Below are 12,914 nucleotides of genomic sequence, written 5' to 3'. Positions count from 1 at the left end.
GACCAACAAGGCAGATGGAGGTATGTCGTCAAAGTGGACGGGCAGCTATTCCTGGTTTGTTTTATGAAACGGCAAATCGAGTTTCAAATAGGTGTTTATGCACTATCCCAACACGTGGGTTGTGTATACGATTACAATATTACTTTTTGGCGCAAGGATGAAAAGAAGAAGGTTGGCGCATCTGGAACTTGCCAGTACTTTCCTACGTATTATAATGAAGCTTTGGACAAAGACAACTGTGTTAAATTTCCTACCAAGTTGATAGACCAGTTGCATGACAATGGCACACTTTCATTCACCCTTTTAATCCTAAAAAATTAATTAATTACTATTACATTAATTTACAAGCGAAATAAATGGTTGCATTTTATATATTTGGTTTTATTTAAATTGTAGAAGAGTTCTAGCACTTCGAATAAGATATATTTTGATTGTAAGTTATAACTGAAGCTAATCCAAAGAAGCTTTATTATATTTAGATTTTAATTTTTCTTTATTTTTTACATTTACACTAGTTTTCAAATTCTTTTAGCTATGTCATTGAACTGACTACCATATATTATAATCTCATTCAGATTACTGAACTGTAAAAGGTTAATCTTGTTGAATCAATTAGGAGAATAATTATCGTTGTACCAAATAATGCCTTATTTACTTCGTTTCCATTTTTTACCGCAAAACATTCATGAACAGTTACCAACATGCGCCTACAAGAAATACTAGTTTATGGCGACACAACCCTTCTGGTGTTTGTTTTGCCGCGATGTGTCACTGACCCGTTTATTATGCATGGACAGTTCCTCTAACTGTCTACACACCACAATCATTCTGCGATACAATTAAACTACCTTCCTTCCCATGTGGGCACGGCCAGACACAGTTCTGCCATTAATTCACTTTTAAATTTGAGTCACGTTTCCGATGCACGGCTAATGTTGAAGTATCGTGTCACTAGGACCCTGGAGCCCAAATCTAGGTATGAAAGCGGCACCAGTACACCAACGTCCTCGAGTCACGCGGGTTCCGTGAATTCCCTGGTGGATCCCGGACAATCGACGCTTAGAAAAAAGAAGCCCGCACCGAAGCCGCCTACCATAATTAAGGATGATGCATCCAACAGTTCCATAACTTCTAGTCCTACTCCTAGTACTGTAAGTACCGAACTTTTGTTTGTTATGACGATGATTGATGGTGGTGATTTGTAGGCGCCTTCTCCGAGAATGACGCCCAAGAATAGAAAGGCGAAAAGGGCGCCCCCACCGCCTGGCACATCAACACCATGTGAGCCCAAAAAAGACAACACCGTATCGTTTTCCGTGTCCGCTGTACCACACGAACCAGCAGATGATTTAGACTTGGAAAAAACTCAAAAAGATGACATGAACCGCAACAGACAGAGCCAGAACCTTAGCTTACATAGTGAGTATTAATTCCTTTTAGTACCATTTTATATTTAAATTCCACATTTTAGGAACAAGTTCCAGCGAAAACTCCAGCACTTACTCGACTCCAAACAAAAGTACTTACGGACAATGGAAGAGGAGAAAGGGTCCAGCCCCGCAACGTCCAATACCGCAGCGAAGAACCATTAAAGCCTTACCAATGGGAGAAATCAAACGCGAGTTGGAAATTATCGAGATCCAACAACAGGGGTTGGAAAAACAGGGCGTGATGATAGAACAAATGATCAGAGAGCGAAGTGAGAACAACACCAATCCCGATGAAGTTCTCCCGATCGAAGTGGAAGATCTCATATTGCAACTGTTTGAATTAGTCAACGAGAAGAATGAATTGTTTAGAAAACAAACGGAGTTAATGTACTTGTAAGTAGGAATTGTTTGTCGTGCTTTTAAATGACGACTGATTTTATTTGTGTTATTAGACGTCGACAACAAAGACTGGAGGAAGAACACGCTGACGTGGAATATCAGATACGGTGTTTAATGCTTCAACCTGAATCCACAAAAGAAGAGTCTGATAAAGCTAGAGAAGAAGAGTTAATTAATAGGTAAATAAATCAATAATGGAATCGTTGGATATATTATTTAAATGTTTTAATTTGCAGATTGGTGAAAATTGTGGAAAGAAGAAACGAAATCATCGAAATTTTAGAAATGGATCGACTGAGAGAGGCTCAAGAAGATGACAGTATAAACAGTCAGATGAACTTATATATGATGAAACGTGGGGACGAGGAAAAAGTTGAGAAAACTACTATTGTTGACAAACATAAGGAGAAAAAGGAGAAAAAGAAACATAAGTCGGCAAAGGAAAAAATCAAGGAGAAACTGCACATACTAAAGGACAAGGATAAGAAGAAGAAGCCGGATATGGATAAGGACGTGGACGAGAGCGAGACTCCTTCCGCGAGCACGTTGGGGAGAGACAAGGATAAAAAGAAGAAGTCTGCGTTCAAATATTGATTTATTTTGATTAGATTGTTATATAAATTGATGCTGTGCGTTATGTTAGAAATATATTTTTTTACTTTTATTTTGTGGTTTTTCATTATTATAACGTTGAATATTAAAAATTTAAAAAAACAAAAACAAGAATTTTTCCTGTCTTTGTATAAGATTTATCCTAAAATAATTGATACAAATAAGCCTCATTACAACTTTAAATTAAACAACAAAAGTAGTAAACACAATATATTAATACATACCTAACATTTTTCTAATGAAATGTTTTACATTTTGGGGAAATATAAAGAAAATAATTAATTTGTTAAATGTAGAAAATTGTTAACAATTGAACCTTGTTTTTGGTACCTAAATAAATATAGTTTCATAATAATAAACGTTTTATTTACAAACCTAAATAGATAAAAACTATATGTAAAGGAATTCTGGAAGATATTAAATAATTTAAATGTAAATGAAGTAGAATGCGACGTTGCCAAACTTGTTTCAAGTCACCTATTGGGAAAATTAATAACGTACATTTTAATAAATTTTTAAACAATTTAAAAACTACAAAAGTATAAAAGTTACTCAATAAACCAACATGAAAAAAATTTTAAGTATATATAATTGCAAGTCATTTAGAAATGGGAATTATCGATTAATACGGGGAAAATATAGAGCAACACTGCAGTTATTTCCAATTTGTCAGATGTCAAAAATGCAGTCTCTAAAAACCATTTGTTTAAATTGTTAAACATAAACAATTATTTAGAAATGTAGACTGGACAAAAATTACAAGTGATCAAAAATGTCGGAACCAGCTGAACAACCATTTGCACAAAACATATTCGAATTGCAGTGCATTTTGCAAAATATTAATATTAGGTTGTGTGCTCGAATTGAAAGTGGTGTTAAACAGTTATTAGCAATTATTACTAGGTATACCAATTGTTTAATGGTGGTTATTGTTAGTAATTGTTGTTTTGTAGTGATGGAGAGGTTGTATTGCACTACACTTATGGTGAAATGGTTCCAATTGTTAAAAGAGTTCCTTGGTTTTCTGATAGGAATAAGGTGATTCAGGCTGTTTGTTTTGACCCCTCTGCAACTTGGCTATTAGTTATTTGTATGTTAATAAACATTTTTAAAGAGCAGTTTTTCTTAATAATAAATTGTAGCTGTCGATGGTTCTCTATACATAATTCCTGCATTAAGTTTAGTGGACAAAAAACAAAAAATTGACTGTAAATGGTCGTTAAACGACGTAACGCATTTCCATAAGCACAATTTAACTCCCAATGTTTTACCCACAAGTATTGTTTGGTGGCAGACATTAGACAGCAATCAGAATGCTTTGGTTGGTTATGAAAATGGAGCAATTGTATTAATCAGTCTCACCGATGGAAGGTATTTAGGTTGTTGCACAATTACTGAAAGTGTCAAGCAGTTGTGTCTGTGCCAAGATAACAGTTTAGACACAGTTTCATTGCTGGTGAGTCAAGTTTATTACTAACTCATTATTAAATATTAATTAACTACATACAACCCAGATAAATGGTATAAGTGGACAACAATGGCGTTTAATTTTGGAACACCACAACACTGGCTACCTCTGGCCACCAGAAACTTCAAACGCAGACGACAACAACAAATCTCGCCTCTCCAACTTGCGTCAGCTGGGTGCCGACAAGCTTCAATTGCTAAGACAACGCTTCTCGGGTGAGGGGCGAAGCTCTCGTCGCGACAGTCAAACTAGCGACAGTGCCAGCGAATCCTCTCATTCCCACTCTGAACACTCTTCTGGGCCTGAACCTTTGCCTAGACTGTGCGACACGTGGTTTGCACCTCAACACGCCCGCAATCAACACTTGTTCTCTGCATTTTATCGGCCTTCCAGTTTGCTGACTGTAATTCCAATTACATATTTGTAACAACTGTAATTATTTAATCGTATCGTTTTTAGATTCACGCTGTTGATGTTGAGTCAGCGCCAATGTTTGTGCACAAACTGTGTCCAAATACAACTTACCTTTTATTAACTGACAAATTAATTTATACAATCAATGAAGACAGTGATACTTTATCCATTATAAGCTCGCAACTTTCGGAATGTCGTCTAGAAGGCGACTCTGTAAGTTTTAAAGTAATATTTTTTTTTTTCTTGTTAATGAATTCCTTGTTCTAGGAATTTAATAGCGATGCGTTGGTGGCACGTTTTACAGTTATTAACGAGAAAATCTTGCACGTGTTTAAGTTAGTTGACTTATCATCGGTAAGACTGAGGAAAAAAGACGAAAAGAAAGATAAAGTTTATGAATTACCAAAAACTATTGATGATATTAACATAAGGAAACCTAGAATCGACACCTGTGTTATCGTCACAAATAATTCCGTTTATAAACTCATCGTTGCGTAAGCTATTTAATTTAATTCAAAAACCATATACAGCGTGTTCCAAGTTAGTTATTTTTTGCTGTTATGAGTATATTTAGAAGATAGGGATATTTTTTTTTTAAACGTTTATTTTATAATTACTTTGTTTAATTATTTTTTAACAAATTGTAAATGGTAACTTATTTATTTTAAATGAAAATCAAAATTGATGTTGGTTTTAAAATGTTCTATATTATATATCAAATTTGTTCTATATGTGTATATTAAATGTAAAGGAAATGACTATATTTGTGGTAAATTTCCAAATTTTTAATATTGTGGTCCATGAAACAAAGACGACAACTAATATTTTATCTTATATTTTAAAAAAATAAATTTCATGTTAATTATAATTTCTCCTCATAATAGTCAAAAAGAATCAATTAGGAACACCTTGTACAAATGGTTCTTAATTTACACTAACAACTGACAATTTAGTGTATCAAATTAGAACGATCTCTAAAAAATATTTTGTAAAAAGTGCTCCTTTTAAAGTAATAAGCCTCTGAGGTGTAACTTGAACTTTTTATTGTCTAACTGTTCTAATTTGCTGCCCTGAAGTGGGTACAATTTATGGGCATCCTGTATGTAGGAATATTATTTCAGTTGTTCACCGGTTCGTAAGTTTGTTGAGTATGTTACCGAGGAGAACAATCTGGAAAAAGCTGAAAAAATATCTATAATCTTCGGCTTAAATCTGCAACAACTGCTGGAATGTTGTGGCGACTTGTTTGTGTCCCGAGGTTCCTTTCACTCCGGCATAATCTTATACAAACAGGCTAAGGTCCACCTGCTGAAACGCGTCCTGAAGCTGGCCGTCTCGGCCGACTGCAGAACGCTACTCAAGTTCGTGCACTTGTGTCTGAGCGCCAGCAAAGTGGACATGTCGATGCCGACGAAAATTCACATTGGAAATTTGGCTGTGATGGCGTATACTGAATTGATATTAAGATTTGGGGGACCTGTTAGACTTAATAATACCAAAGACTTTATGTAAGACTTGTAACGTTGCCCAAATCATTATTGTAAACATTTTATTTTAGGAATTTTTTATGTTTTGAAGAGTACTACGATCAAATCCTTGCAGTGAACGTTGCCTGCCAGGCGGGGCATTGGAACATTGTTAATCTGCTGGCTAAAAGTAGAGGGTTACAACCGGAAGTGGTTTCGGCACTCGGACAAATCTTACAAAGTGCCCGAGCTCCAAGACCCACAGACAGAGACTTTCTCATGGCACTTTCCGAACCGTGCCTCACCCAAAGTCTGTTAATCATTCCCCAAAGTTCACAGGTGATATTCCAGTACATCCGTACGAACATCGACTCGTTTCCGCTGGATGTGCTGCAACGGTTGGCGGTGCAGCTCGATCCTAGTCAACCAAGTGCTTTGCCTTTAGTGGGGAGAGTGTTCTATAGTGGAGGAAAGAAGTACTCATCCAGTTTGGATACTACACTCGACTCTATCGATGTTGAAAACCCTGATCGAGCGGTACTCACCGTCAAAGACATGATCGAGACATTCCTTGTTGTTCTTGTGCATTTAACTTTCAAGACTGACACAGCAAAGTACGTTGAATTACAATGATTAATTGATTGATATTCATAAAAAATTTTATGTAGGTACGAATTGGAATTTTTGGACAAAATCGAAATGCCAGATGATGATATTGAAGAGATGCCAATAAAACAATTCCCCGACTTGCATCCGTTGAGCTGTGGCTACGAACACACAGCGGTGATCAGAAACAGCAACGTGTACACGATGGGTGTATCAAATTCCGGTTGTCTAGGCCTAGGGCCACTTTTAACCCAAAGCAGCCCACCAAGACTGGTGCAAACCCTAAGCGATTTAAGAGTAAAGGTCTTAAGCGTCGCGTGCGGAAGGAAGCACACCCTCGCACTCACCGATCACGGCGTGTACGCGTGGGGTTCTAACTCCTACGGACAATTAGGTTTGGGGAAGTTCGTGCAGGAGAGCCCCTACCCTCAAATACTCCACACACTGGCCGAAGAGAAAATCATCGACATTGCAGCCGGTCAGTACCACAGTATGGGCCTCACGTCTTCGGGTAAAGTCTACACTTGGGGTTGGGGCATCCACGGACAGCTAGGACACCGCAACTGTGACAATCAGTACTATCCGAAGTTGATGGCGTTCTCACATCCCATCAAACAAGTTGCAGCCGGACATGCGCACAGTCTCGTACTGACATGCGAGGGAAAACTGTTCGGGTTTGGGTCCAACATTTTCGGGCAGCTGGAGAGTTGCCAAATTGAATCGAACAAGTCGACCACCCCTGTTTGGGTGTTGCTGATGCCTGATATTTATACACCAATTGAAAAAGTGTCAACTGCGTATTTCCATAATGTAAGTGTACATTTTATATTTAATTAGTAATTTAAAAAAGTAAAACACTTTCTTTTAAAAACTTAGATCGCTATAAGAGCCGACCAAGAAGTATACACATGGGGAGCAAGTCCTCAAGAGGTGCGTCTGTTCCAATCCAAAAACAACAACAAAAACCAACAGAATGGCCTTAGCCTCAAACCTCCGGATTCGTGGAAAGCGAGCGTACACGTGTACTCCGGGATCAACAAACGACCAATCGAGCAGGTTTCAGTCGGATATAGACATTCGGCTATTTTGCACAACGGCAAGATTCTGTGGGGCAAAAACAAAAACGACGAACTGAGCCCGCCGAAAATGCGGGACCAGGACAACGTCAATTTGTTCACGCAGAGATTTTTGCACGTGGCTTGCGGATTGGATTATACCATGGCAATTGATCATACCGGGAAATTATTGGCCTGGGGCAACGCTTCCATGGCACAGGTAATGTAATTTCTAAATAATAAAGCAGTTATTTGCTACATTAACTTAAAAAATTTTATTTTACATACATGTAGAGTATTTTAGATGTATTGAACATGAATATCTTATTTTTCTTCTAATATAGAAACTATTAATTGTATTGGAAAATATAGCTGAGTTCAAATTTTATGCAATTCTTTTTTAGTCATTTACGTAATTTTAATTATTAAATAGACTTTCCAATAGTACCTGAAGAGTTTTTGAAAGACTCATTACGAGAATTAAGGGAACGGCTTTTCATAATATGATGATGGAATATTGGATAGAATCCTATCTATATTTATAATAAATAAAAAGGAAAACAGAAAATAAAATAAAAAAAGCAAATTAAATTATCAAAATTAATTAAGTGATAACCATTTTGGCAAATAAGTGAAATCTACACAAGAAGTTTGATGATATCTGCACAAAAAGTTAGGTGAAATCTGATGTAACAAGTGAAAGCTAAACTTTATATAAGCATGACATTTGGAAGTACCACTAGTATTTCAAACAATAAAATTAACATATCTTCATCCCTTAACATTATTGTAGCCAAACTATTTTAAGAGTTTTCCTCATTATGAAACACTAATCTAAAACATTGTATATGTCTTGTAGGGCCTATGCCCCACAGAAATGAATGTACATAAATTATATTAGTAACAGTTGGGCTGATAAGTTCGTAGGCTAGCATAGAAAAAATCTTTTTTTTTAGAATTTGATTTTATTATTCAATATAGTTGTCTTCAAGGGCGCCCTTTCAAATTGATACCCTTATTCCAGCGGTTTTTCTTTTTTTTAACGACTACCTTTATTATTAAATAATGGGAATATTAATTCAAAAATTTAAATGCAATTAGCGGAAAAATCTTTGTACTTATAAACAAATAGTTATTCAACATAAATTTATTAACCAACTACGTTACTGTTACTTATTCACTATAACAAAACTCGATAAAAAGATTTCTCTTTTATTCTCTAAATTTCTGAAAGTTAAAATGAGATTGATAATGTTCAACAATTATTCATAGTTATTATTATATTGTGCGATTTTGCAGGTGTTTGTCAAAGAACCCAAAATTATAAAAGTTTACTACTATTCTGGTTTATTCATATTATTCTTCACAAATGTCGTTAAAATATTTAACTCCTCTTGGTAAACTAATAAAATAAGCTATCCCTTAATACTCGATAAATTTCAACCTTTAAAACCAAATGTTGAATTTTAAACGAAATTCTGGTATTGTTACAATAACAAAAAATAATTCCAATATTTTTAATCATTAGTTTATTCAACATATTTACTTCTTCTATCAGATCTTTATCTGTAAAGGTTTTGATGGAAAAAAAAATATTTCAGAAAGTATCAAAATCCAGTCCATCATATTTTATCTTTAATGAATACTGTGTATATAAATTGGGAGTATAAATAATGGTTCCTTATAGGATGGTCATTGATTAAAGTATATGGCAAAAATGAACTTTCTGAAGTCAAAATTGGTAAAATTGAGAAATCTAATGAAAATATCAAAGTTACTTTGTGGAAATGTAAATTTTGTTCTAATTAATAATTGTTGGAAAAAACTATTTAAATAGTGAATATCAAAGTATGAATAAATATAAATTTGACTTTCCACAGTTGTAACAAAGTTATTTTTCTATTATAACAGTTGGGTTGAAAAGTTCTTAAGCTAGCAGGGTGTTTATTGAGAATAAACTTACTTTCGTCGAAACTTGAAATTAAATTTTATTCAAAATAAATTATAAAAGTATATAAACTTCTAATATATAAGTTAGGTATTTTCTCGTTTTCAATTTAATAATTTGAAAGCCCTTTTGAAATATCCACTTTAATTAAACTTTTGATAATATCAGATTTATATTTTTCAGGAAGCAGATATTATTTTGAAAACATTATTTATCATCAGTTTACAAACATATATAAGGTCTTTTAATACTTTCTATCACATTCTCATTTTTATTTGATCTTGGTCTATTGAGGATTAAAATGTAATAATGTAATTGAATAAGTTGTCAATTAAAAATTTAAATCTTCATATGTTCAAAGTATTAATTGTTGGAAAAAACTATTTAAATAGTGAAAATAAAAGTATGAAAATCGGACTTTTCACAGTTGTAACTAAGTTATTTTTCTATTATATATTTGATTTTCTTGTTCACTGCACGCGAATTGTAATTTCATAAATTATACTATTATAATATGTAAGATAATTTTTATATCTCAGAAATTGAAATTAATAAACCAGTGTAATAAACGCAAATTATTTACTATATTTTTTCAGACAATACTGGGCAAACCCTTCGACGAAAACAACAAACGCTTCGCTTCGATGGAAGGTAAAGTCGCTGTCTTTAAAAACACACGCCGCTACATCAAATTCCCAAACACCCTCCAATCCAACTCCGATAATATTCCAATAGAAGTACCAGGTCTGCCCACAATGGCCATCACCTTCAACTTTTCTGATCACAAATTACTTTTGTCTAAACGACAAAGAACTTACGCCATACGTAAAATCGAAAACAAGGTATTATTTACACCAGACAACAGGAGACGATCATCCAACCCCTTGGACCTAGTCCAGCAATGTCCGGATGTTTACTTCGGACAGAAAACTTTGCACTACGCTCTGGAACTTTACTACGGATTGTACGACAGCGAAAATTTGCTAACGAATTGCTTCAATATGGGCAATTATCAAGCTGCCAGCAAGATCGCTCTCTTGGACGGTCACTACGGCGACAGTCTAGCTTTCCAACTCATGGCACTTAAGGAGCATATGAAAGCCCAAAACCTGAATCTGCGCTCCACCAAAAATTCCTTCGACAACGACGGACAAATCGACCTAGTCCTCAAAAGCTTGCAGGACGACCTCAACGAGAGAAATTTGTTGTTGCACTCCAGTTCAGCGGAAAAAATAATGAGCTCCAGTACGTCTCCGGGAAGGATTTTAAGTTCTAGTTCTAGTTTGGACAGCATCCGGCAATGGGGAGACGATGTGGAGCACCAGGGAGGCTGCGAAAGTCCTTGCGAGATGTCCGAAATGGGGGACATTAGACAGAACATGACACAATACGTTCAGGCTGTGACCAGCACCGAGAGTTCGCCTCCGATTTCTTGCGTTTCCAAACTGATTGCAGACAGTGAGAAGGCGGTCCGTCAGAAGGAAACTGATGGTGTGCTAGTGGATTCTGCTACAGATACAGTAATTAAAATTGCTTCCACTTTAGTGGAGTTTTACATAACTAAGGTACATGTGACGGAGAACCACATATTGATGCAGAATATTTTGTTGAAATGTATCGAGTTTTGGCTCTCAAACAATCTACCAGTTGCAGCTTTGGAAAACGTTCTGTTGAAAAATATGGACAAGTACTTTTACCCCCTGTCGATTTTGTTGTTTTGCAAAAACTACGGTAACAACGATGACGAGATTATCAAAGAAAATGACTCGAAGAATTCCGCTTGTTTCCTTAAAGAATTTTCCACCAAGTTTTGCCTTCAATTGTGTTCCATGGTTTTAGAGAATGTTAACAAATCGTGAAAATTCCAATTCGTTGTGAAATCTAGTCAAAGTATTTGCGATCTCATACAAGTTAGTGATTGTAAGACGCGTTACAACGATGCGTTTACACTAAAGGAGTTTAGTGTATGCACATCTTACGTTAAGTCTTCCTGTTGATTGTTTTTTTATTAGGGCTAATAGACACCACCGCAATGGCTAGGGATAATTTAAATATATACGGTAATTTTATTTTAAACTTTGGTTTTAATTTAGTTTAAATATGAATACATAAAATTGAGAACTGGAATATTGAAACAACTGAAAAAGCTGCTAACAAAAGTTTATTAAAAAGAACGAATATTTAAAAAATATGTGGCCTTTCCACATATGCTTGATGGGGTTCAGTTTAGGGACTATACTGGCCATGGTGACACATCAATAATGTTATTTTCCAAAAATTCCATTACAATCCTTAAAGTGTGAGGTCTGGCATTATCATTCATGTGAACAAAGTTGGGTTTAATCGCTGCTACATATGGAAGGACAATTGATGTTGATGAATCTGATCCACGTATGATCTACCCGTCAAAAAGTTTTGCAGCAAAATGAGATCGGTTCATCCTCTGATACTGATTCGTTCCCAGACCATAACGAAAATAATGATGAAAACACACTTTGAGTACTCCCCATTTCCACAGCAATCCGAGTTTTATTCATGCCACCCTCCAAAAGACCCGGTGTCCATATCATTTCTTTTCTCTAGATAAATATGTTCGTCCATAGTTAATTAGCAGTACTGACTGGGGGAGAATTAAAAAAATTATCAAAGAAGGAAATAATTGACTACATTGTCTATATTTTGAAACCAAAAACTAAATTATCCCTAGACATTGCGGTTGTGTGTAGTTATGATGAGAAATATGATGTAATACCTGTAAGCTGTTAAAATTAAATTGTTCGGATTTCTCCTCCCTCAGGGCTTGATACATATTCATAATTCACAATTATAATAGAATTATTAATGCACAACTATTTCCCAAACTAGACCTAAGAATTGACTACATCATATTTCAAGTGATAGATTAAGTCGGAGGCGATTTGAACAAAAAACTTCTTGTTATATGCAATCAATATGTTATATTTCAGGATTGCTAGTATTGAATCATAAAATACTCTATTGGATCATTATATATTTGAAATTGTAGAACAATATTTTTATGTAATGTAATACTACAAAAATTACGCAATACTTTTAATAATATAGCTGTTATAGTGGACACAATTATATTATAGTAAAGTTCTTGCCCATTAGCTATATTATAGACGAGCAGATTTCGCTTATTTTCGTTTGTGCAAAGATTAGGATATCTCCAATAAATTTGATTTAGTCTTTCCTGTTTTTTCTATACAAATTACAACGATGGACTAAATTTCAGTGGTGAAATAAAATCATTTTTATTGAGTGATTTTCTACAGTTCTAGTCTTAAGTGCAAATAATTATTGACTGTTCAAACACCAATTTTTGCGGCTTTTATTATCCTACATATTTATTTTATTGTTTTACATTTTGTACCTGTTTAGTGGTTTTGTTATGGTACATATATATGTTACATGTGTATTTTTTAAAAATTAATAAATGGTAAAACCCAGCAAGTTCTCATTTAAACATTACTAGGGGATAAATTTAATTAAAAA

The 12,914-nt window shown here is 34.8% G+C and overlaps 2 protein-coding genes across 3 annotated transcripts in view; both read left to right on the top strand.

Moving 5' to 3' along the window:
• The window catches only part of LOC109601390 (MICAL-like protein 1), a 61,269-nt gene extending 58,776 nt beyond the window's left edge, over positions 1-2,493 (top strand). For both annotated transcript variants that reach the window (XM_020017632.2, XM_049967173.1), the window contains 5 exons: positions 956-1,151; positions 1,206-1,419; positions 1,472-1,823; positions 1,883-2,008; positions 2,066-2,493. In XM_020017632.2, the coding sequence (XP_019873191.2) occupies positions 956-1,151; positions 1,206-1,419; positions 1,472-1,823; positions 1,883-2,008; positions 2,066-2,423 (1,246 nt within the window). In that variant the 3' untranslated portion in view covers positions 2,424-2,493. The remainder of the gene's footprint in view (positions 1-955; positions 1,152-1,205; positions 1,420-1,471; positions 1,824-1,882; positions 2,009-2,065) is intronic.
• Positions 2,494-3,098: 605 nt separating this feature from the next.
• LOC109601394 (uncharacterized) lies at positions 3,099-12,868 on the top strand. Its single transcript, XM_020017635.2, has 11 exons — positions 3,099-3,344; positions 3,395-3,531; positions 3,584-3,897; positions 3,956-4,312; positions 4,369-4,536; positions 4,591-4,817; positions 5,445-5,831; positions 5,882-6,403; positions 6,458-7,205; positions 7,272-7,670; positions 9,995-12,868. Exons 1-11 carry the CDS (start codon positions 3,214-3,216, stop codon positions 11,255-11,257), a joined length of 4,653 nt encoding a protein of 1,550 aa, XP_019873194.2. The 5' UTR covers positions 3,099-3,213; the 3' UTR covers positions 11,258-12,868.
• Positions 12,869-12,914: the final 46 nt, after the last annotated feature.

The sequence above is a fragment of the Aethina tumida genome, chromosome 5 (assembly GCF_024364675.1).
Source record: "Aethina tumida isolate Nest 87 chromosome 5, icAetTumi1.1, whole genome shotgun sequence".
Classification (NCBI taxonomy): Eukaryota; Metazoa; Arthropoda; class Insecta; order Coleoptera; family Nitidulidae; genus Aethina; species Aethina tumida.
Note: the sequence above shows the minus strand (reverse complement) of the source record. Positions and strands in the feature narration are given on the sequence as shown.

What these genes read in the sequence shown, in the direction of transcription:
- LOC109601394 (XM_020017635.2), top strand. Translation starts at nt 3,214, where the DNA reads ATGTCGGAACCAGCTGAACAACCATTTGCACAAAACATATTCGAATTG. An exon ending in TAGACACAGTTTCATTGCTG is followed by an intron (nt 3,898 to 3,955) that starts GTGAGTCAAGTT and finishes CATACAACCCAG; the next exon opens with ATAAATGGTATAAGTGGACA. An exon ending in TTCAAGACTGACACAGCAAA is followed by an intron (nt 6,404 to 6,457) that starts GTACGTTGAATT and finishes AATTTTATGTAG; the next exon opens with GTACGAATTGGAATTTTTGG.